Here is a 22,175-nt window from a genome sequence, read left to right as displayed (position 1 = left end):
CGCCCCCGACCACAATATTGATTGTCGTAATGAATATTTCGGGGTCCTGTTCAGGCGACGCTCCTATTTTTTACACAATTTTCAAATTTCACATTAGGAATAAAAATCAGCCAGCTGCATTATTTAATCAATGGCAGACATCCTTAGATGTCATGATTATTGGAGCCTTTATCGCTAATAGAAGCTTCGATGTGAATTGCCATCATTTGTCACTTTCAACCCCCCCCACACCCCCAACCACTTTTCGATATTTGACTATGCACTTGATGTTCCTCAAAGGAGAATATTTTTACCATCTCCTATCCTCCCCTACACACACACACACACATGCACACACACACACACACACACACACACACACACACACACACACTCCCACCTAATCCAATTTTCAGAGTTACTGGCACATAACAAGTGATTCACTCACACTTCAGTGTCCAGGTAAGGGGGGGGGGGGGGGGGTGTACACTAGGTTGCCATTTATCATTCATCACGCCACGTTGCCAACCATAATCCTGCTGACGTTACAGTAAACGTCATCTGGTTACCCATAACCCTGCTGCCGTCATCTGGTTACCCATAACCTTGCTGCCGTTAAACGTCATCTGGTTACTCTGGTCACCCATAACCATGCCGTCATCTGGTTACCCATAACCTTGCTGCCGTTAAACGTCATCTGGTTACTCTGGTCACCCATAACCCTGCCGTCATCTGGTTACCCATAACCTTGCTGCCGTTAAACGTCATCTGGTTACTCTGGTCACCCATAACCCTGCCGTCATCTGGTTGCCCATAACCTTGCTGCCGTTAAACGTCATCTGGTTACTCATTATCCTGCGGCCGTTAAACATCATCTGGTTACCCATAACCCTTCTGCCGTCATCTGGTTACCCATAACCCTGTGGCCGTTAAACGTCATCTGGTTACCCATAACCCTGCTGCTTTAGGCATTATCTGGTTGGGTAAAAGTTGTGGCTGCCCTGCACAACGGAATTCTCGGTAATTAATAAGAAAGTGTATAGTGCAGGCTGCCTCTGTGGTGATGTTTTCCTGTCCTGGTAATTATACTAATAACTGTCCCTGCCTTATTTACAGTCTCTCATTACCATTAGTCAAACGCACAAAGACCTTCTGAGGTAGTGCTTCTCATCAGCGGAGAAACAGGCAGGGCCTTTCAGGGCTTCGAATCTTGGTCGGTAATTATTTTCGCTTGTGACTTTCCCTAAATATAACACCGGGACGATATTAAGAGCAAAAGAAACGAGGAGACATTAAAGTATATTCTCAAAGCTCTCCTTGATTAGGATTGCGCAGCTAGCTGTGGAGGAATCAGTGAACAGCGTAATTAGAAATGCGTCTGCCGAGCTCGGAGAGGACCAAAAGAGCTGTTGTCAATAGAGACGCATTTACTTCCAAAGAATATGATGCTGATGAGTTGATGTTAATGATCATATTTGACTGGATGGAGTATCTTGTCCTTATCAGTCTCCCTGCTAATGGTTCCTTCTTAAAACAGCACAGCTTTCGTCAGAAACACAGCCATTCAAAATGGATCAAAATGTGTTGTTGTTTTCTTCTTGTCTGTCAACTTGGAAAAAAGGAACACTGACACTAATCCAAACATAACACACAGTTTTGCTTACAATCTTAGCATTGCGTAAGATGAAAAATAATTTGATGATTTAATCAACTAAAGCAAAATGCCAGAATGGTATGTGTGTGTGTGTGTGTGTGTGTGTGTGTGTGTGTGTGTGTGTGTGTGTGTGTGTGTGTGTGTGTGTGTGTGTGTGTGTGTGTGTGTGTGTGTATTGTGTATGTGTGTGTGTGTGTAATTGTACGAGAGAGTGTGCTTCCCTCAGCTTTAGCCTTGTTAATTCATTAATAGGATTAAAATCACTTGTGTGAGGATTCAGCTTAGATAATGTCACCAACGTATGAGGATTTAACGTCTTAACCACAATACCACCCAGAAATGATAGGTAATTAATACAACAGTCAGCATAACAGAGAGGGGAGGGAGAGAGGGGGGAGAGAGAGAGAGCGATAGAGTGAGAGAGAGTGCAATAGAGTGAGAGAGAGGGAGAGAGAGCGACAGAGTGAGAAAGAGAGAGAAAAGAAAGTCAGAGTGAGATTAGGAGGAAAATAAAATGACCTAGCACCCTTGTTTTCATGTCAATAAATGAGTTTGACCTCAGAGGCCCAGTGCATTAGAGAAGACTGCCACTGTCTGATGTTCTCTGTGATGTGCCCGCACTTATCAAGAGCAATTATCTCACCCCACCGCTAACTCTTGTTTTGGGTTTAATCTTCTCAAACCTAATGTTCGTCCCCTGGCTTCTTCTGTATGGATTTATGCGGAGGGACGGAAAGAATAAACTCCGCTATAAATAAAAAACACATGGCCTCCCCACTCTCCTCTCTTTGTGCATAAAAACAGGCGTCAGTGAGCCTCCAGGACGGTTCATGCGAGGAGACTCGGATGGCCCAGACTGTCCTCAGAAGACCCCCAGAGCTGAGGCGACATCACGCCCCCCCACCCCCCATCTCCAGTGTAGGACAGGTAATGGATGGATGGGCGAAAGGTGCCAGGAGGTCTTCGAGCGGCTTTATCATGCGATGGAGTGAAGGCTCGCTTTGATTTCTGTGGCTTTTCATTCGCTCCTTGGCACAGGCCCCGTGCCATCAGTCTGCCTCGGAGAGATCTATCTGCGGAGTGAAAAGCAGGGGATTTGAACAGAAATATTGCCAAATTGCAGAGCCCCGTGGAGACCTGTCGACAAATGGAGTGATAAGTACAAATAAATCAAATTCTTCCAGCCAGGCCCAGTGCCTTTTAAACTCATCCAGCTAAGATCATGTAAATCTTGTGAAAAATGGACCACAAACGTATAGTAGCCTATACCTCAATCAAGATACACAAAGCTACAAAGTGACCATGCAGCAGTGACCATGCTGCAGTGCCCAGGCTGCGATAGCACTACAGCAATAACAACATCCACATGCCACATTTACATGACATGTCTTCATTTAGCAGACAATTCTATCCAAAGCAACGTACAAAAGGAGGAATAGCGACATAAGTACAATAGCCAAAAAGGTAACAATTAGCCTGGCACGCCCTCCCAGTGACGTAACACCTTCGGCGTCGCTGGTCTGGTCAACTGCTAATTGGGAAGGATTTCTGAATTCCCCAAATCTGCGGAACTGCCCCCTTTGGTCGAGAATTAATCAACTTTGAGCAGCTCCAACGGCTCTGAGTAGAGGCGTGTTCAAGGCAGTGGAAAGAGTGTTGTTATTAGTTTAAACTCGGCAAACCGCTTTCTGTCATCGACCAGTAGCAAATCGAGGCACAAAAAGAGGCGGGTCAACCAAGCGCTTGGAGAAACCGTGTAGCACTAGCCTGATTACCATCGACTTTCAAAGGCTCTGCGAGACTTTAGTCTGACCAACAGCCTGTGCTAACACGGTTTCTTGCCAGCGCTGGTTGACCCGCCTCCTTTAAGTGCCTCGATTTGCTACTGGTAGATGTCAGAAAGCGGATTGCCGAGTTTAAACCAATAACAACACTCTTTCCTCTGCCTTGAACACGCCTCTACCCAGAGTCGTTGGAGCTGCTCAAAGTTGATTGGTTCTCGACCAAAGGGGGCAGTTCCGCAGATTTCGGGAACTCAGAAATCCTTCTGAATGAGCAGTTGACCAGACCAGCAGCAAAAGCCTGAAGGCGTTGCGTCACTGGGAGGGCGTGCCAGGCTAGTGTAGCACAGGCTCTTGGTCAGACTAAAGTCTCGCAGAGCCTTTCAAGTCGATGGCAATCAGGCTAGGTAACAATAGCACTGCTACAACAAAAATACCACTACCAGAGGATGAGAGTGCAGAGGTTTAGCAGTCAAGGTGTAGTCGAAGGAGATAGTGGTAGAAGGACAAGGACATGGAAGGAATATAACTATGCATCCATTTGCATCCATTTACACATGTCCTGTCCACAGTTAGAGCAGGCATCCATTTACAGAAACCCTGTCCACAGTTAGAGCATAGGCATCCATTTACTCACCCCCTGTCCACAGCACTTCCATTGCCATCAGCCCTAAGAGGCCCTGCATCGTAAATATGCACGCTTGTTAAACTCTGCGGCGTGATCGCTCACGGATGCTGAGTGACTGACACCTGAATCCAGTAAAATGGACCCAGCAGGGCTTTTAGACCTGCGCGCGCCTCGTGGAGAGTACTCAAGCCCGCTGGCAGGTAAAGAGGATAAACGGCACTGCATTGCGCAGGCTGTATTATGGCCCCCGCTCAGTCGGTACGAAGGTGAAGGTACATTTTCTATAGGGAAGCCATTAGCCTTCATTCAATAGGTTACACAAAGCTATTCCAACAGTGCCGTCGGGTCAGGAGTTTAAACTGCAGTATTCATCAGATGAGAAGCGAGGACATGTTCTATACATGTACAATAGTCTTACAGGAACTAATGCTCTCATCAATGACCTGCCATCCCTCTTTTCTCTTTCTGTCTCTCTATCTCTCCGTCAAGGCCACAGGTCCTTCATCTTGATCTGGCTGCATTATGCATCACATCGTTTTATGTTCTCTCTCTCTCTCCCTGTGAGTAATGGACAGGCGGCTATTTGAATTCTGAACTGCTTCATGCAGCCCATCCAAGGCAGTAAACCTCTCCAGGCCTCCTCACAACATTATTGAGTTTCATTAGGCTGACCGCTAGGAGAGGGCCTCATAACTCTCAAGCACTTCTCAGTCCCTGTGGGCAGAAGTAGACAGAAGTAGTTGAGACCAGCGACGACGGACCTTACGGTTGAAGCAGGACAGGATTATCTTGGTAATATCAGCACCATATGAATGTACACTATTTGCTCTGGCTACTGTTCATTTAGGTGTTTTTTAACGTGACTGAAATAATAAGTCGCAAAATAGTCTTACTCTACCGTCTGCAGATAGACTTTGAGTTGGAAAGGTAGAACAGAGATGTTCCTTTCTTGCACAATTGTGTGGTTTATGGAAAATGTTTGACTTTGTACCGATGTCATTAACTCAGAAATACAACAGGCAAAGATGCAGACCAAGGATGGTATGCTTGTGTGAGCACAAATACAATTTAACTGCTCATACAATACCAAACGGCAAGAGAAATAGCAGGTTTTCAATCTTTCACCCTGGAGCTTCCAAATCATTCTGGTTATTTGCTGATCATGTTATTTAGCCAGTAACGGTCTGGGCCGGGTTTCCCAGACTCGTTAAGAAGCTTTTAAGTGCTAAGAACTTCTACGGAGCATTCTGAGAGCGCTCGTAAGAAGTTCTTAGCACTTAAGAGCTTCTTAACAAATCTGGGAAACCCGGCCCTGGTAGGTTGGCACGACAACTTTTGTGAATTTAACTGCCATTACATCACACTTGGCACATATTTTTAGCTAGAAAAGATCACAGGATGTGAAGTGGAAATAAAATGCCTTTATTTTATATTGATTCACTTTTTTTATATAAAAGTACTTACATTTAATACAGTTCTTCAAAAGACAAGCAGCCAAACGACATACAAATCAAATACAAAATTATAAAATCTGTTTTGTTCATCCGCCTTTCTCTCTGGAGGAGCAGATGAAATGACTTCATATATAATACTCTAAAATTGCCATGTAACAGTAAGGTCATGTCAAGTCCTCTCCAAGTAATCTTATTGTGTAGTAAGCGTATGGTGGATGGGTGAAAACACTGTGCTGGACATAAGCGGAAAACGTCACTTACACAAGCTGTCGTTACGTAGAGAATACTGTCCGGGTTCCAGTCGCTTTTGAGCCGCTAGGGGAAATTTTGAGCGGTTTAGATGTGTCAGCGTACTATTCACATGTGCTCGTTTTTGAAAGGCTGATTTCCCAGGTGACTGATGGCCGACACCAAACAAAGTCCAAGAGTCAGTTATCGTTGTGGACGCTGTACATTTCCATTAACAATGTATAATGTAGCTTTTTTCTATGGCATCACACCGGTTTGAAGGCTTAGGCTTAGGGAGGGAGGGAGGGAGGGAGGGAGAGAGAGAGAGAGAGAGAGAGAGAGAGAGAGAGAGAGAGAATGAGAAAGAGAGAATGAGAAAGAGAGAGAAAGAGCAAGAGAGAGAAAGAGCAAGAAAGAGAGAACACATGAAGTGTAAAACTGAAACTGCTTAAAAAAAACATCCCTTGACTGGACTGGATATAGACGTGGAATTTATGCAGCATTTCTTCTTTTTTTATATCATCCTGGACAAAGCCAAACAATGCATTGGAAACTGAACAGAGGTTGGTTTGCTTGTGTGTTTGTTCATTCAACACAGCTGGATCACAACAGCTTGGCTAGAGCGAGGTCTTTCGAACCATGAACACAGCCTTTGTTTAAACAAAAAGCATGTGGATGAAGCAAAAGCAAACAGGAAAAAAAGTGATAGGTGACCAAACATTTGAGACAAAAAAATACATTTGTTTTGAATTCTCAGAATAACACAACAGAGCACAATTAAACAAGTGCTCTCTTCAAAGTAAAAATAACACTTGTAGAAACTGCAGTTACAGGAAGCCATGAAAGCAAGTTATTGTCCCACATACTGTAGCAAAAGCGAATTTCATAACAAAACATGAAAAATCGAATAGATTTCATTTGCTACTGTGGTTTACTTATATAAGTAAGATCATTTGCAAATGAGCAGCTTCTTATATCAACATCATATATAGTGCAGTATATGTATGTCCATTAAACAAAACAAAACAAGTAACAAACAGAGAAAATAAAAACAGAAAAAAAAAATAATAACGGACAAATATTAAGTCCAGGGCTGTGAACACAGAGACACAGAGGTAATGCTGATGTCAAAACAAACCTAAATGAGTTATCCGAACCTGATAGGAAATAGAAAAAATCTCATCTTTATCCCCTTCCCTTTGTTTATTTTTGTTGTTTTTTTCTTTTTTACACTTTTTACACGGACGTAAAAAAAGGAGTAGAAAGCGTAAGGTCAGGCTATGCGGCAGTCTCTCGAATAGCGCCCTCTAGTTTCTTTGGGAGTAGCTCTCTCCGCTCATCAATGTTGATGACTGGTTTCCGACAGTTCTGTCCGTCCAGGTATATCTTCGCGTAGACAGGATTTGAGTAGTTCATAGGCTGTGACAAAAGAGAAGCATGATGAGTCACACACCCAAAAACAAACTTGAACAAAAACTCAGCAGCCCTATGTTTTTGAACGACCGGCAACAAGTGCAACATGTCACAAGCTCATTGTTTAGTTCAAGTCTCACATTGACACATTGTGACTTTGCCTGTCATTCAAATTGGCAACTGACATGTCTTGACATCTTTTATTGAATTAGACAAAAGAATGAAAGACAATTAACAAGTTTGGTGCTGATAATGAGTGTAACAGACATGCAAATTTGTCATTGAAATGCAGACGAAACGGTGCGAGGGACACTGGGAAGACAGTGGCTGTATTTACAATAACAGACCATGAAAACACACAGACAAGCTTGGTTAGCTGTGCAAACAAGTCTGACATGCTGGAGAATGAATACGGATCAACTACTGAGGGTGTTCATTTGAATCCAGAACAAAAAGTTATATAACAGTATAGTCATGAGTAACTTTTATTTTGAACAAGGAACCAGTTATAAACATTATTTTAATTATAATAACACTGGCTATTATGATAATGTATTCCAGAGTCTGTAAATTTACAACACCTTACTGCCAATTAGTGTGTGATATGGCAACATATTTGATCTAAAAACCAAAACACAAAGCGTGGAATGCAGGATGATTGACAGGGTTCATTTTCATTTGTAGCGCAACTAACAGCTGCTCTACCCTTTCCCACCGGCAAAGTGTTAGTGTGACTAATCATGCAGTGTAATGGTATCAAAACACTCATTGATACAAGGGCACCGTGACCTTCTGTGGCCTCGACACGCCACTTAGAAGGTTGCTCAGATGATTGGGCCTTGATTGCGCGCAATTGCTTGAGCCTGCCACGCTGGGATTAAAAATAGCAGCCGGTGTCTGTTGCTATGCCTCCTGTGTTTGTCAAGAGCCAACCGAGGAAGGAGAAGGAGAAGAAAGTTCTCTGTAGGGTCCTCAACCCCAGGATGTGATACAGTACATCCAGAAGCCATTTGGTGAGGTCTCCTTGGTTCAACAGACCAAATTAGCGTTGTTAGATATTACCACAGTATTATCAACTGTGAGTTATCACTGTGTGGAGATCTTGAAACACAACAGGGGAAGCAAACAAACTTGTGTACACACAAACAGATGTACTCATGAATAATTCATTAGAGGTGATATATCCACCCTAATGAATTGATGATAACAATTACACAACACACGTTCACGTTATCTCCATGCTTCACCTGTCCGGGTATGACTTCTTTTTGGACTGTGTGAATGTTGATGGTGCGAGGGTCACTGGATTGCACACACCAGCCCTACAACATACACCAGGCCAGTGACTCAACATGATAAACATGTCACACACTCCGACCACTCAGCTCCAACATCCACATATATCCGGTCAGTGACTAAACAACAACAACAACAACAATCTTCCCCCTTATTTGCCTCATATCTGACCCATATTAGCCCTTTCCCCATATTAGCCCCATACCGCATTCTCCCATGTTTTGCCCATATCTTGTTCCTCATGTTTTCCTCATACCTGCCTACCCAATGACAACCCGATCATCATGATAACAACAATGCTTCAATAAGCTATGCTAATGAGCAAAGTACAAATATCAAACAGCCACAGGGTTTCCACAATCAATATGAAATTAACCATCCCTAGTAAGTAATTTAAATAAATTGTCAACTGAAGGTGATTCTCAGTTTCATTATTACATTACCATGAAGTTATCGCTCAACCATTTATACATTCATAACTGTAGAGGACACTTGATACCTACATATGGGTTCCATGGCAACTGACCTGACATATAAATCATGATTCAAATATTAGCTCAGAATGGCCACATTAAAGATAGCTTTTGGGGATTTCATCTCTAGCTGACACCTTATACGCATGTGTTTTATTGGACCTCAGATTACTTGTTGTCTGACATGACAAAGGCTATCATTAATTGGTGAATAGAAATCTGCTGGGTCAATAGGCCTGCTGTAATTGTCTACTTCAAAAAGGCTTCAGGTTAGCAAAAATAGCATATAGCAAAAAAAAAAACTAATAGTGTATGAGTGTAGTGTTTTTCCAATCACGCTCATAATAAACACAGATCTACGTGAGGGTAGCAACAGCAGATGTCAGATACGATGGGGCGGGGGGAAACAGGAAGAGATGGTTCGACTCTGAGCTGAGACAAGCCAGTTAGTCAGCAGATAACAAGTTCAATGAAGATTTTTACCATTCATTTGTAATGCTGTGGGTTAGCGGGGAGAAAGACAAGCATGTCAGATAAGAAGTGACTGAGTGTGAGAAAGGGTGAATTAATGTCTCTCTCATTGTTAGTCGGATGAACAGCCCCTAAATTATCACTGTCACAGAACAGCACAGAGAGAGAGAGAGAGAGAGAGCGAGAGGGAGAGGGAGAGAGAGAGAGAGAGAGAGAGAGAGAGAGAGAGAGAGAGAGAGAGAGAGAGAGAGGAAGAGGGAGAGGGAGAGAGAGGGACGAGCCTCGGAAGATAAGGTGCCTGAGATTCATCCGGGAATTTTTTTATCCACCGCCGACTTTACAGATAGCATACCCTGGAACGTCGTTATACATTAACATTTACATTTAGCCATTTAACATTAAAATAACTCGCGAATGAGAACAATAGAGAGAGAGAGCGAGAGAGACAACTGTAACTGGACATAGCTATCTGTCACGAGGACGGACGATACGGACCTTGTGCGGGTCAAGAGTGAAGTTGGGCTTGAGGAGGCTCCCGGCGGCGTCGGCATGGCTGTCGTGGTCCACCTCGTACATGTTGTAGGACGGGTTGCCGATCTCCACGTTCAGCCCTCCGTTGGTCATGGGCTGTCTCTGGACTCGCTTGCCCCTGGGAGACAGACTTTTTAAACTACCCATGCAAACGCAAAAACGCAAAAACATAACAATATCAAACAATATCACCACTCTGTATCATCTCACAGTTGTAGCTATGTCTATCAATACCTAACCAAAAGTATAAATAATCTGTAGCATACTACTCCTGAGTAACTTAAACACATTGATAGTGATATAAGATGTTCAACATGCTTTCATAAAACAAAAGGCAGAGCAGTTCATTTACATACTTCCCACAAATAGCCTAAACACACTGTTGCCATTTAAATGGTCTCTGTCAGTCTATGGTTTCTACCAAACTGTCCCCAGAATAGAAGAAGCTTGCCTCTGCTTGATGACTTTATTCCATGTTATACACCATAACAATTCATGAAATATGGGAAGTAAGGGTGAAATTATGGTGGCTTTGAGAGGTAAACAGCAATAACTACCATAGAACGTATGCACAAAACAGTGCTTATACCATGATAATGTGCTTTGGTTTGGCACACGTCCAAATTCTCTCATTGAATGTGTATAGTGCAATGTACATATGCTTTCATAACATGCATTTCAAATCAAATCACGCTTTGAACCGAAAGAAGCTTTTGGATGCAAACCATTTAAGCCATGCATTTGGATACACTGTTTACTGCTCATAAAAAAAATAAAAATAAATCTCCCTCTAGCAGCTGTTGAGAGCTGTACCTATGAGGTGCAGAATGGGGGGGGGGGGGAAACACTATCAGCATGTATAGATACCTTTGCCTTCTTTTGCAGATGAACACGCCAGCCACCACCGTTGTTATCAGAATCACCAGCAGCACGAGGGGCACAATGATTGCTATGCTTCCTAAAACAGAGGGGACAGGAGGGGAGGGATGGAGGGAAGAAGGGGGTCATAATCCCAAACACAGCTCCACATACTTCTGGGTACGCTAGCCGCGAGGAGCCCTAGGCTCAGACAAGTCTCCCCTGGGTCTGACAGACATACATACAGATGGGCTTAAATAATGTACACGCACGCCTGCCAGATATATGTTCAGAGGCAACCTTGAACATCAGACTATCCGCTTATCAAACAGGGAACATATGTTGTGGGTTTTTTTGCTCTGGCACAACATATACACATAAAACATATATATATAATAATATACATGCACACACACACACACACACACACACACACACACACACACACACACACACACACACACACACACACACACACACACACACACACACACACACACACACACACACACACACACACACACACACACACACACACACAGAGATAAGACAAGTGTGTTTCAGCCATGTATACGAATGGATTCTCATCTTAAACACATATGCCTCACAAAGGCCTACTGCATGTTTGATAAGCATCGTACTGCTAGCCTCACCTACATTATATTCCAACCATGTGCCTCACTCCAGAATGGACTGCTGATCTCAGTGCCATTTTTTATTCCCTTTCAGTTCATCTCAAACTACTGCTGACAAGCTCATCCATCCATGGCTAACAGAATGTTCTAGCAGCCAGGTATGACACTTTTTTTTCTGTTGTTCGGCTCTCACACTTTGTAAATGGGCCTTCGCTTGTTGAATTCATGCTAAAATGTTTCCAGTTTGTACCAGACAGGTTCAATTCCCTGCCCGTGCCTGACAAAGATACAGATCACGTCATGGTGAATAGATGATCTCTGTCGTTGTCTCTTCAAGTAATACATTTCTGACGACGCAACGACGACGACCCACAGACAGTATTTATCTCTATACTGTCTATGTATTGTAGGCAAAGTCAAGTGGATATCTATGTTGCAGTAATTCATTCTGGTGAAAGGTTGTTCATATTTAAGCACAACAGCCTTGTTTAGGCTACTCTTGAAGCAACAAGCTGATTGGTTGGGATAGTGTACCTTGAAATGTGCAGTTCTAACATAACTGTGGGCGGTAAATCAGGTGATGGCACCACTGTTTGTGTTGTCTACATTAAAATGAACATAGTTGCGGCTGCCTGCTGGCAGGTGGGCTGATGCCTGTAGTGCTCACCTGGGCTGGTGTTGTCAGAGCGACTGCTCTTAGGCGCCGGCCGCTCACACTGTGTACCTGACCAATTAGCTGAGCACCTAGGTGATAGAACAGAGAGAGAGAGGGAGAGAGAGAGAGAGAGAGAGAGAGAGAGAGAGAGAGAGAGAGAGAGAGAGAGAGAGAGAGAGGCAGGGAGGAGGAGAGGGAGAGATAGAGAGAGGGAGGAAGAGAGAGAGAGAGAGGGATGAAGAGAGAGAGAGAGAGGAAGAGAGAGAGGGAGAGATAGAGAGAGGGAGGAAGAGAGAGAGAGGGAGAGGGAGAGAGATTCAGAATGAGCTAAGGTCCAATAATCACACAGCTGGCGTTCTCCCAGAGATCAAGAGTCACTATTGGCCTCGGTTTCAACAACACAGTACACACATCCTTCACATCCGACAGAGAGGATGAACAAACACACACAGAGGTATAAATAAATCATAGAGCATCATGTTAACTACCTGCCCTCACCCCCAGATCCCCCCCGAGGGAACAATCAACAGACTGAACGGAAAAGGAGCTGAGTCATGATATTGGAGGAAAGTGATGAGTCACTGTGTGTGATTGTGAGAGGCTGGTGGTGGGAGGAGTGAGCACACTCAGTCGTCGTGCCGATGTTCCAACGCCAGGGCGCTGAGGTTCAAACACACACCAATGGGAATAAGCGAACAGAAGAATGGATGGGGCGCTTGGCAAGATAAGGGAATGAGAGCGTGCTACGATATGATCCTGCAAGATTAAATGCTGATTAAATGGGATCCATTGGAGAAAATTAAAAACTTTTTGGAAACAATTAGCAGAACTCCACATTACTTTGATTAAATTATAAGATTCCCTTCCAACTGCACTGGGTAGAAGAAAAAAAGAAAAGAGAGAGAGAAAAAAAAGGAACTGGATTGAATAATGAGGAATGTGTTCATAAGCAACATATAATTTAGCTATTACTCACTGAAAAGCGTTTTTAACAACCATCACCACACACTACCCAGATGCAAATAAGGCTCCCAGAACAATCATCTGTGTAAGTAATTGGTTGAATTTGGAATGCACTGGGAAGAAAACAAATTTGTTTCACGCATACAGTACCCACAAGGACAGATCAGCAAACACACTCTCTCTCTCTCTCTCTCTCTCCACAGACATAATCAGAAACACACACTCATAACCCCTCCAGTAGCCTGCGTGCACACACACACACACACACACACACACACACACACATGCACAAACGCTCTCTCTCTCTCACTCTCTTTCTCTCTCTTTCTCTCCACAGACATAATCAAAAACACACACTCATAACCCCTCCACTAGCCTGAGTGCACACACACTCTCTCTCTCTCTCTCTCTCTCTCTCTCTCTCTCTCTCTCTCTCTCTCTCTCTCTCTCTCTCTCTCTCTCTCTCTCTCACACACATACACACACACACACATCACCACCACCTTTCAGTGACTGCAGAAATGGTGAATGTCTATGGGTTCCATCATGAAATGGCAGACAGGGCTAGTGCTGACCACATGATGCCGGGCTCTCAGATGCATGTAGATCGGCGCCACTCATGGACACGATGGTGGACCGGGACTGGGGCAGAAGGGATGAGGCCTCAGTCCCGTACTGACAAATGGTGGTTTATGGGGACTCGGCATTGCGGGGACATGGAGTTTGTGGGGGACCTACTTGCAGTGGGGTTTGTTAAAGGCTGTTATTGTGCATATCCCCTCGTTCTGACAGTAGTAATCGCACTGGTTGGCCCGTTCGTCGCAGCGCTGGTTCTTGAAGCTAGCTGTGCAGCTGCAAGAAATTGCGGGGGGAAACACATAAGTCGACTAGGACATTGGCATAAGCACTGCGGACAGATAGAACAACGGAATAGCACAACGGTAGAGAGAGAAAAAAAGAAAAAAGAATGAGACCATTTTCTTGCAATGAAGGATGAACATCAGAAACAAAAACGTGGAAAAGTAAAGAGAGTTCTTTCTGTCAAGAGTTTTTGACAGCACAAACTTTAACTTTAGATCTGTCAGTGTCTTTATTTCCATTTTGTGACTGTGCCCAGTTACATGTTGTGTTAAATTGTTACTATTTATTGCGTTGCAGGACACTTTGCAGGAACTCACTGTATTCACACACCCTCTTTTATGTTAGTTGCTTTCACATCAATGGCTTAAAAAGACAATACACATTTTAGCAACAAAACAATACATGTCCTTGCCCTTTGAAATGCTTTGTCCAAGCAAGTGAAAGCCTCTCTTGCAAGCAGTGTTGTCAATTATTTGCAAACGGAAGAGACTGGGCCCTGATCTGAAAGGCATGAAATTGTGCTAAATGATGCAGTGTGTGTGTGTGTGTGTGTGTGTGTGTGTGTGTGTGTGTGTGTGTGTGTGTGTGTGTGTGTGTGTGTGTGGAATGGGCATATTTGTTGTCCTAACTTGGTTGCGAAGTCATCTCAAGTGCAAACAGTCCATGCTATAGCTATAGAAATATATAGGCTACACTTGAAGCATGTCTTGCCAGCAATGCAAAGTAAATTTCAAAGTGATTTGTGCCAAGGATTACGTTCCATAATGAAATGATTGAATATATTTAAAGAACAAATAATGGCTTGCTTTATACTTCAAACAGAAACTGTCAGACATTGTTTCATTTTGTTTCTAAATACTTTCTCAGAGGGAAAAAGAAAATGGCCATGATTTGCTATGCGTTTTTACACCCACGCCTACATTGCTCATCTAACTGCCAATTTGCTTGATAAGGGGATAACACTGATTTACAAACTGCTCTGCTACCATGGCTACTTTATTGCATCATCTGGTTGTATTTCATAACATTCCCCATGCTCGACAGCACCCAAGCCTGCAGTCAGGCACAATCTTGGGGAGCTGCCAGCCCTAAAACGCCTGCATGCATCCAACGGCCTACCCAAACTCCTTATAATTTTGGTTGTCAGAAGAAAGATCTGTTCTAAAACGCATGGCGGAATCAAACTAGGCTGACCTAAAATGCACCACCCTGCGGCAATATGTTCTCAGTAGAGACCACTATATCTAGCATGTAATCAGTTATGTCAGCAACAACTGCTTGCAAGGTTGTCTCCGCATAAGCAGTGCAATGGTATGATGAAATAATGATAGCCTAGTCTGGTTTTTCCCCCCTTACACGCCAAGAGGACAAAATCTACACTCTTCATACTGTATACAAAAACAAGCGACTCCAAATCTTCCGAACAAACATAAATACAAATAAAATAAACAAAAAAAGAAATATGGATGCTGATCTAATTCAGGCTCATCACTCATCCCAGAGATGAAAAGGAACATTTGATTGCCATAACCTGGTCACAGCAAATACACTCAAAGCGGATAAGCTTTTCCCGCATTTCCCGCATATGTAATGTTGATACACTGTTTAATCCTGTCGGATCGTGATTATCCCGAGAGATGGAATACGTGAAATAACATGAAACATGAAATACCCCCGGTAGAACAGAGGCACCGTCTCCACATTAGCAACAGAGTCATGTAATTCTCATTTCTTTGTTTGTTATCTGTGACTGGGACGAGGCACTCATTTACCTCGTCAGCGCCTAAGGTCAGACATTATGATTTCTTGACACAGGCAAATCCATCATCCCACAGGTTTGCCAGTGTCTCAGTGCCATTGAATAAACCACATTATCGGGATCTGTTAACCTTACAGAAAATGAGATGAGGATCATTTGCATAGAAATTGATTCCCTCTTCTCAATTGTGTCAGTCAGAGGCACACATCCACACATGGCATTTACGTTACAAAAGATGATTGGGGAAAATTGAGCTTAGTAAAACTCAAAACATGTTTATTGTGAGAGACATTTCGTATCTCACTTTCACTGTGAGTTCACAGTTATTTGAACAGTTATGTATACACAAAAAAATGCATTTACTGTAGCATAAACTTCCCATAAAATACATGCAAAATCCCTGTCCAATCTGAGGTGTCTTTGAAGTTTGACATCTTTTCAAATGATGTTTATCTGTCTGTCTATCTATCTATCTGTCTATCTATCTATCTATCTATTGACAGTATCTATCTATCTACAGTATCTTATATATCTATCAATTTATATATCTATCACAGTAACTCTCTGTGCATCCTACAGCCAGGTACCTAATCCATATTCCGACTCATATTCCATCATTGCGCTCTTCTTAAACTGCCCTCTCCAGAAGTATCAACACCATCACAGCACTTACAATCACAGTTTACAAGCTGCTTAGGCTATAATTGAAAGGGGATTGAGTGTCAGTGGAGCACAGCTTCTGCTGGTTAAAAAAGGAGAGAGAGAAAGAGAGAGGGAGAGAGAAACTGCCAAGGCGTGATTACTTACTGGCAGAAGGGCAGATTTGTGTCTGGATCCAGGTGACAGGTGCCCCCGTTGTAGCAGTAGCCATCACAGAGCTGACAGCTGGGTGCTATTCTGCCCGTCGTGCAGCTGGGGAAAAAAAAGGCAGATCAGAATGGGAGAGTGCCAAGGGCTATGTTCAGACACAGGGCTAATGGTGACACCTACTAGAGTGAACTACCTGCTGCACCAGAGCTGTGCCGCCAGCCCTGGACACTTGTGCTGACTCGGCAAGGAAAGGGGGGGGGGGGGGGAGAGGATCAAACCTGAAGTCTCAGGGAACTTCACTACCGTGAAAGCTAATGGTGTCACTGCAGATACATATGAGCTCCCTTCCACTCCGAATGAGGTTATACACGGCACAGCTTAGGAGTGTCATACTATGAAGTTCAATACAAAAGAAGAATGGCAAAAAAAAAAAAAAAATGATTTAAAATCATTCTGGACTTTGTAATAATGTCATTATCCCAGGGCCCACACAATGGACCGTTTTACCTGAAATTCATACTGTCTCGCGAATATCATCACATGATATAAAGACAACTCTTTGTTTTTATACCTAACCTGACAGTCACTGAAAATAATAATGGACTATCTATCACTGACGCCTGCAGAGTAGGTGTGAAGTTGTTGGCCTCCAGAGGAGGGAGTTGGGACTCACTTGCAGGCCACCTCCCCGGTGTCGCTATCTATTATGCATGGCGCTCCGTGACATCTCTGGCACTTGTCGACGTCGCACTTGTTGCCCTCGTAGCGGGCCGGACACACACACTCCACGTGGCCCGTGCTGGACAGGGTGCAGGCCTTGGAGTGCACGCAGTAGTGATGGCAGATGTCTGTCAAGACAAGAGGCGAGAGGTTGGAAAGAAAACACAACAAATAAGCAGGAGAAATAAATAACAAAAAAAGAAAAAACCTCAGAGGTTCTAACAGTTGACTCTAAATAAATAAATAAATAAGCAAATAAATAAATAAATAAACAAATGCTTGTGGGGTTTTTAATGAGGATTTTTTCAGTGGGCAAAATTCCCTCTGTACGATCCGCAGTTTAATTGGAATTTCACCGAGATTTAATGAGACATAATTACCCACATCAAATGTCTGCGGGTACGGAGATGAAAACGTGTCACCCCTTGGGTGCTCTGTGGTGTAAAATGCATTCATGTTGCCCAGATAAAATTGTTTTCCCACAAATTATAATAACAAAGGGCGTTCTAACAGAGGAAATATTATCAGTGGAGAGCAGAGAAACCTCTAGGTGTTTATGGTGCCATTTAGAAGTCACCGTGGGCAAAGGGAATTCAAACGGATCTCTATTTTTGTTGTGTGGCAGTGCCTTTTCTTTGAAAAAAAAAAACAGATTGTGTTGTTTTCGATTCTGGCCATCATTGTGAGATTGGACCCTAAGTATGTAGAGTAGAGGGGGGTTGGGGGGGGGGGGGGGGGGGGGCATGCTAGCTAAACTGTGTGACGGAGCTGCGGGGCTGTTAATGTAAAACAAGTTCAATTCTGATATTTTTCGCAACCCCATTATTCATAAAGTCCAAGGTTAAAACTGAAAACAACAGACAGAAAATTACTGCTTATAAAGCCTCCAACTGAATGGAATATATTTGGCAGTTAGTGACCAAAACATTAACTGTGTAAAATGTGAACATTTGATTTGCATCTCCAAATGTCATCATTACACCCAATTTACCAAAATATCAAAATGTTTATTCTCTGGACCCAACCATTGGAGGCGTAGACAGCCCCAATATAATCCAATATTCTGTCATGCTGCTTTGGAGAAAAAAAAAAATAACGATGTTGATGATTGAGCTCATCTAGAAAGCCAGTTTGATGCGAACCAGCCCTCTCCGCCAGTTGGGACTAGTCCGCTGTGTCCTGCTGGCTCCTGTGAGCAAGGCAAAGCTGACCGAGCCAAGTCGTGCAACATTGCTCCAGGCCTAGCGTTGGGAGCCAGACCCCCATCCCCCCCCTCCCGTCTCCCCGATCCCCCCGATCCCCCCGGTCGGTGACTCACGGTAGAGGCAGCGGTCCCCGGTGTACTCGGCCAGGCAGCGACACGTGGGCTGGTTGCCGGCGCTGACCTCGCACGTGCCGCCGTTCAGGCAGTGATTGTCGCAGACGCGCCGCTCGCAGTTGACGCCGGTGAAGCCCATCACACAGCGACACGTGGGCCGGCCTACGGAGACACACACCAGCAGATGAGACACACACCAGAGACAGAATACCTCACACACCTGCGCATGACACACACACACACACACACCAGAGACAGAATACCTCACACACCAGCGGATGATACACACACCAGAGACAGAATACCTCACACACCTGCGGATGACACACACACACACACGCCAGAGACAGAATACCTCACACACCAGTGGATGACACACATACCAGAGATAAAATACCTCACACACCAGCGGATGATACACACACCAGAGACAGAATACCTCACACACCAGTGGATGATACACACACCAGAGACAGAATACCTCACACACCAGCGGATGAGATGCCACAAAATGGGACAGGCTCCTGATTATATCTCTGGAGTTAAAAGCTGGGACGTCAATTTTTGTATGTACAAAAACAACAATACAGCACACAAGATAAACATAGATATACAGTATCACACAAGATAATACATGTCACATTCATTTACTAAAAAAGTATTTCTGTAATTAATATTATTGTTAAAATGAGGTAAACTGAATATTAAATGGAATATGCAGGCATATACAGTATTAGTCCAATGCCTTCCTTAACTGATGTCATCACCATCAGCCACACACACACACACACACTGGGGTCTGAAAGCTGATGTCAGTCCTAATTAAGGGACTCTGCCACATGGTGGACCACATCTTCAGTAGGCAAGTGAATGGCAGGGCTTAATCGACCAAGAGGAAGATGACTGATTGCTTATGCCCTTTGTGATGATAAACAATCAACATTACGACTGATTTACAGTTACCAAACAGTGGTCAGAGTGTCTGAGCTTCATACACAGTCTCTCTCCACAGACATACACAGAAACACAGTCATGACCCTTCCACTGGCCCCACTACACACACACACACACACACACACACACACACACACACACACACACACATACGGACCACTGAATTGATTTCAGGCAATTATCAGCATCCCAATGCACATCAATGGAAGCTGCATATGATCCAGAGAGAGGGGAGTTTGCCATTGTGTTCTGCCCCACAGAGGATTCTCTTAACGTTACTTCACAAGACCTTCGAACGGAGCATTCGGTGAAGACAGCTTTCAAAATCCTTTTGGCGAACACCTTTTGAATCCCTGTCTTTGAAAGCGTTCCATGTTGAATTTCAAGGTACTAAGTGGACCTTGAGAGAAAAATGGTTGTAGACCAATTTCAAGTAAGAGGCCATGCAGGTTGAGGGAGTAGTCACAAATACACACACACGCACACACACACAACTTCACCCCTGGACACAAAGTCTTTGAACCACTGCCCTCCGGCAGAATGCTGTGGTCTATCAGGACCAAAACATCACGGCACAAAGAGAGTTTCTACCCGACTGCAGAGAGCCTCAACCAACTAAGCCCAGGTCCCCCATGACACTAACACTAACCCTCACCTCTTACCTCGAACACCGCCCCCCACTAACACCGTACAGTCATACTACACTATTAAGAGATACTGTATGATACTAAAAATGACCTTACTGTACTATAACTGACCCTAAGCAGATGGGTTGGGCCCTTGAGTCGTGGATTTGTCCGAGGTTTCTTCCTACTGTATATATGTATCTCCAATTCTAGGATTTTTTTTTTCTCGTCCCTGTTACTTATGGGCTCTCTCTGATTGTTTTAACACTCTGTTAAGCGCCATTAGACATGTGCAATGTTTTGGCGCTCTATAGTGTAAGTGACAATAAATTGAAATTAAATTGATATATGTGATTGGAAAGCTCTTCCACTTTGTCGTCACTTGTGGTCCTGTCTGTCTCGTCCTATCAATGGTGTCTATTGTTTGATTGTATTTTAATTGGTGTATTTCATGCACCTTCAAAGCCAAAGCAAATTCTTATTTGGCAATAAACCTGATTCTGGTTCTGATAGTGCTCTAGATAGCTACCCAGGGAGTCAACACAGGTGCATTTGTTGGGACAGTCACACACACACACACACACACACACACACACACACACACACACACACAGTACACCTACCATGAGGGCAACCCATGCAGGTGTCACCATTAAGACAGTAGTCACACATACTCTCTCTCACACGCACGCACGCACGCACACACAGTAGTGCGCCTACCCAGCGGGGAGCCCACACAGGTGCCTCCATTGAGGCAGTAGTCACGCACGCACGCACACACACACACACACACACACACACACACACACAGTACACCTACCATGAGGGCAACCCATGCAGGTGTCGCCATTAAGACAGTAGTCACACATACTCTCTCTCACACGCACGCACGCACGCACACACAGTAGTGCGCCTACCCAGCGGGGAGCCCACACAGGTGCCTCCATTGAGGCAGTAGTCACGCACGCACGCACGCACGCACGCACGCACGCACGCACGCACGCACGCACGCACGCACGCACGCACGCACGCACGCACGCACACAGTAGTGCACCTACCCAGCGGGGAGCCCACACAGGTGCCTCCATTGAGGCAGTAGTCACGCACGCACGCACACACGCACACACACACACACACACACACACACACACACACACACACACACACACACACACACACACACACACACACACACACACACACACACAGTAGTGCACCTACCCAGCGGGGAGCCCACGCAGGTGCCTCCATTGAGGCAGTAGTCACGCACGCACGCACGCACGCACGCACGCACGCACGCACGCACGCACGCACGCACGCACACAGTAGTGCACCTACCCAGCGGGGAGCCCACGCAGGTGCCTCCGTTGAGGCAGTAGTCGGTGCAGTGGTTGACCTCACAGCGCTCCCCGGAGAAGTCTGGCCAGCAGTAGCAGCGCAGGCCCCCCTTCTCATTGGCCAGGCACCGGCCTCCGTTCTCACAGGCAGGCCGACACAGGTCACCTGCAACGCAACACACACACACACACACACACACACGATGAACGCAACACACACCAGCACACATGACCAACGCAATACACACACCAACACACATGAGTAATGCAACACAAACCAACACACATGACAAATGAAACACACACCAACACACATGGTCAGATTAGGTTAGACAAACACAACACACACCAACACACATGACAAATACAACACACACCAACACATATGACAAGAATCTGCACAGACACACACATCAACACTCCTGCAAGATTACACAGTGTAGCGTTTGTTAGAGTTGCGGAAGATAAATGACACCGTGCACACGGATACACAAACATCCACAGCATAAACAACTCCCACCCATCCCCGCCATACACACACACACACACACACACACACACACACACACACACACACACTGCCTCAACCTCACAATCATGCCGACTATCAAACCGCTTTCTGTTCTTCTTTACATTAATTTTGAATCTGACAGACCATCGTTTCTATGCAGTGCAGATCCTTCTAGCCTGTGGACCCCAGCAATGCAAACCCATGAATGTAAAGTGGACATTATTATCTTCCATTGTACATTGGGTTGGCCAGGCCCTGCG

General features: G+C 44.5%; 1 protein-coding gene across 1 annotated transcript in view; it reads right to left on the bottom strand.

The window, feature by feature from the left end:
- The window catches only part of LOC134078920 (low-density lipoprotein receptor-related protein 1B-like), a 263,590-nt gene that overhangs the window by 11,502 nt on the left and 229,913 nt on the right, over positions 1-22,175 (bottom strand). The window contains 8 exon segments of the mRNA XM_062535086.1: positions 3,464-3,493; positions 9,860-10,026; positions 10,776-10,866; positions 12,069-12,145; positions 16,447-16,551; positions 17,123-17,297; positions 18,488-18,649; positions 21,406-21,570. Of these exon segments, the coding sequence (XP_062391070.1) occupies positions 3,464-3,493; positions 9,860-10,026; positions 10,776-10,866; positions 12,069-12,145; positions 16,447-16,551; positions 17,123-17,297; positions 18,488-18,649; positions 21,406-21,570 (972 nt within the window).

Source organism: Sardina pilchardus, chromosome 4, assembly GCF_963854185.1.
Source record: "Sardina pilchardus chromosome 4, fSarPil1.1, whole genome shotgun sequence".
Taxonomy (NCBI): domain Eukaryota; kingdom Metazoa; phylum Chordata; class Actinopteri; order Clupeiformes; family Clupeidae; genus Sardina; species Sardina pilchardus.
This window is presented reverse-complemented; position numbering and strand designations above follow the sequence as displayed.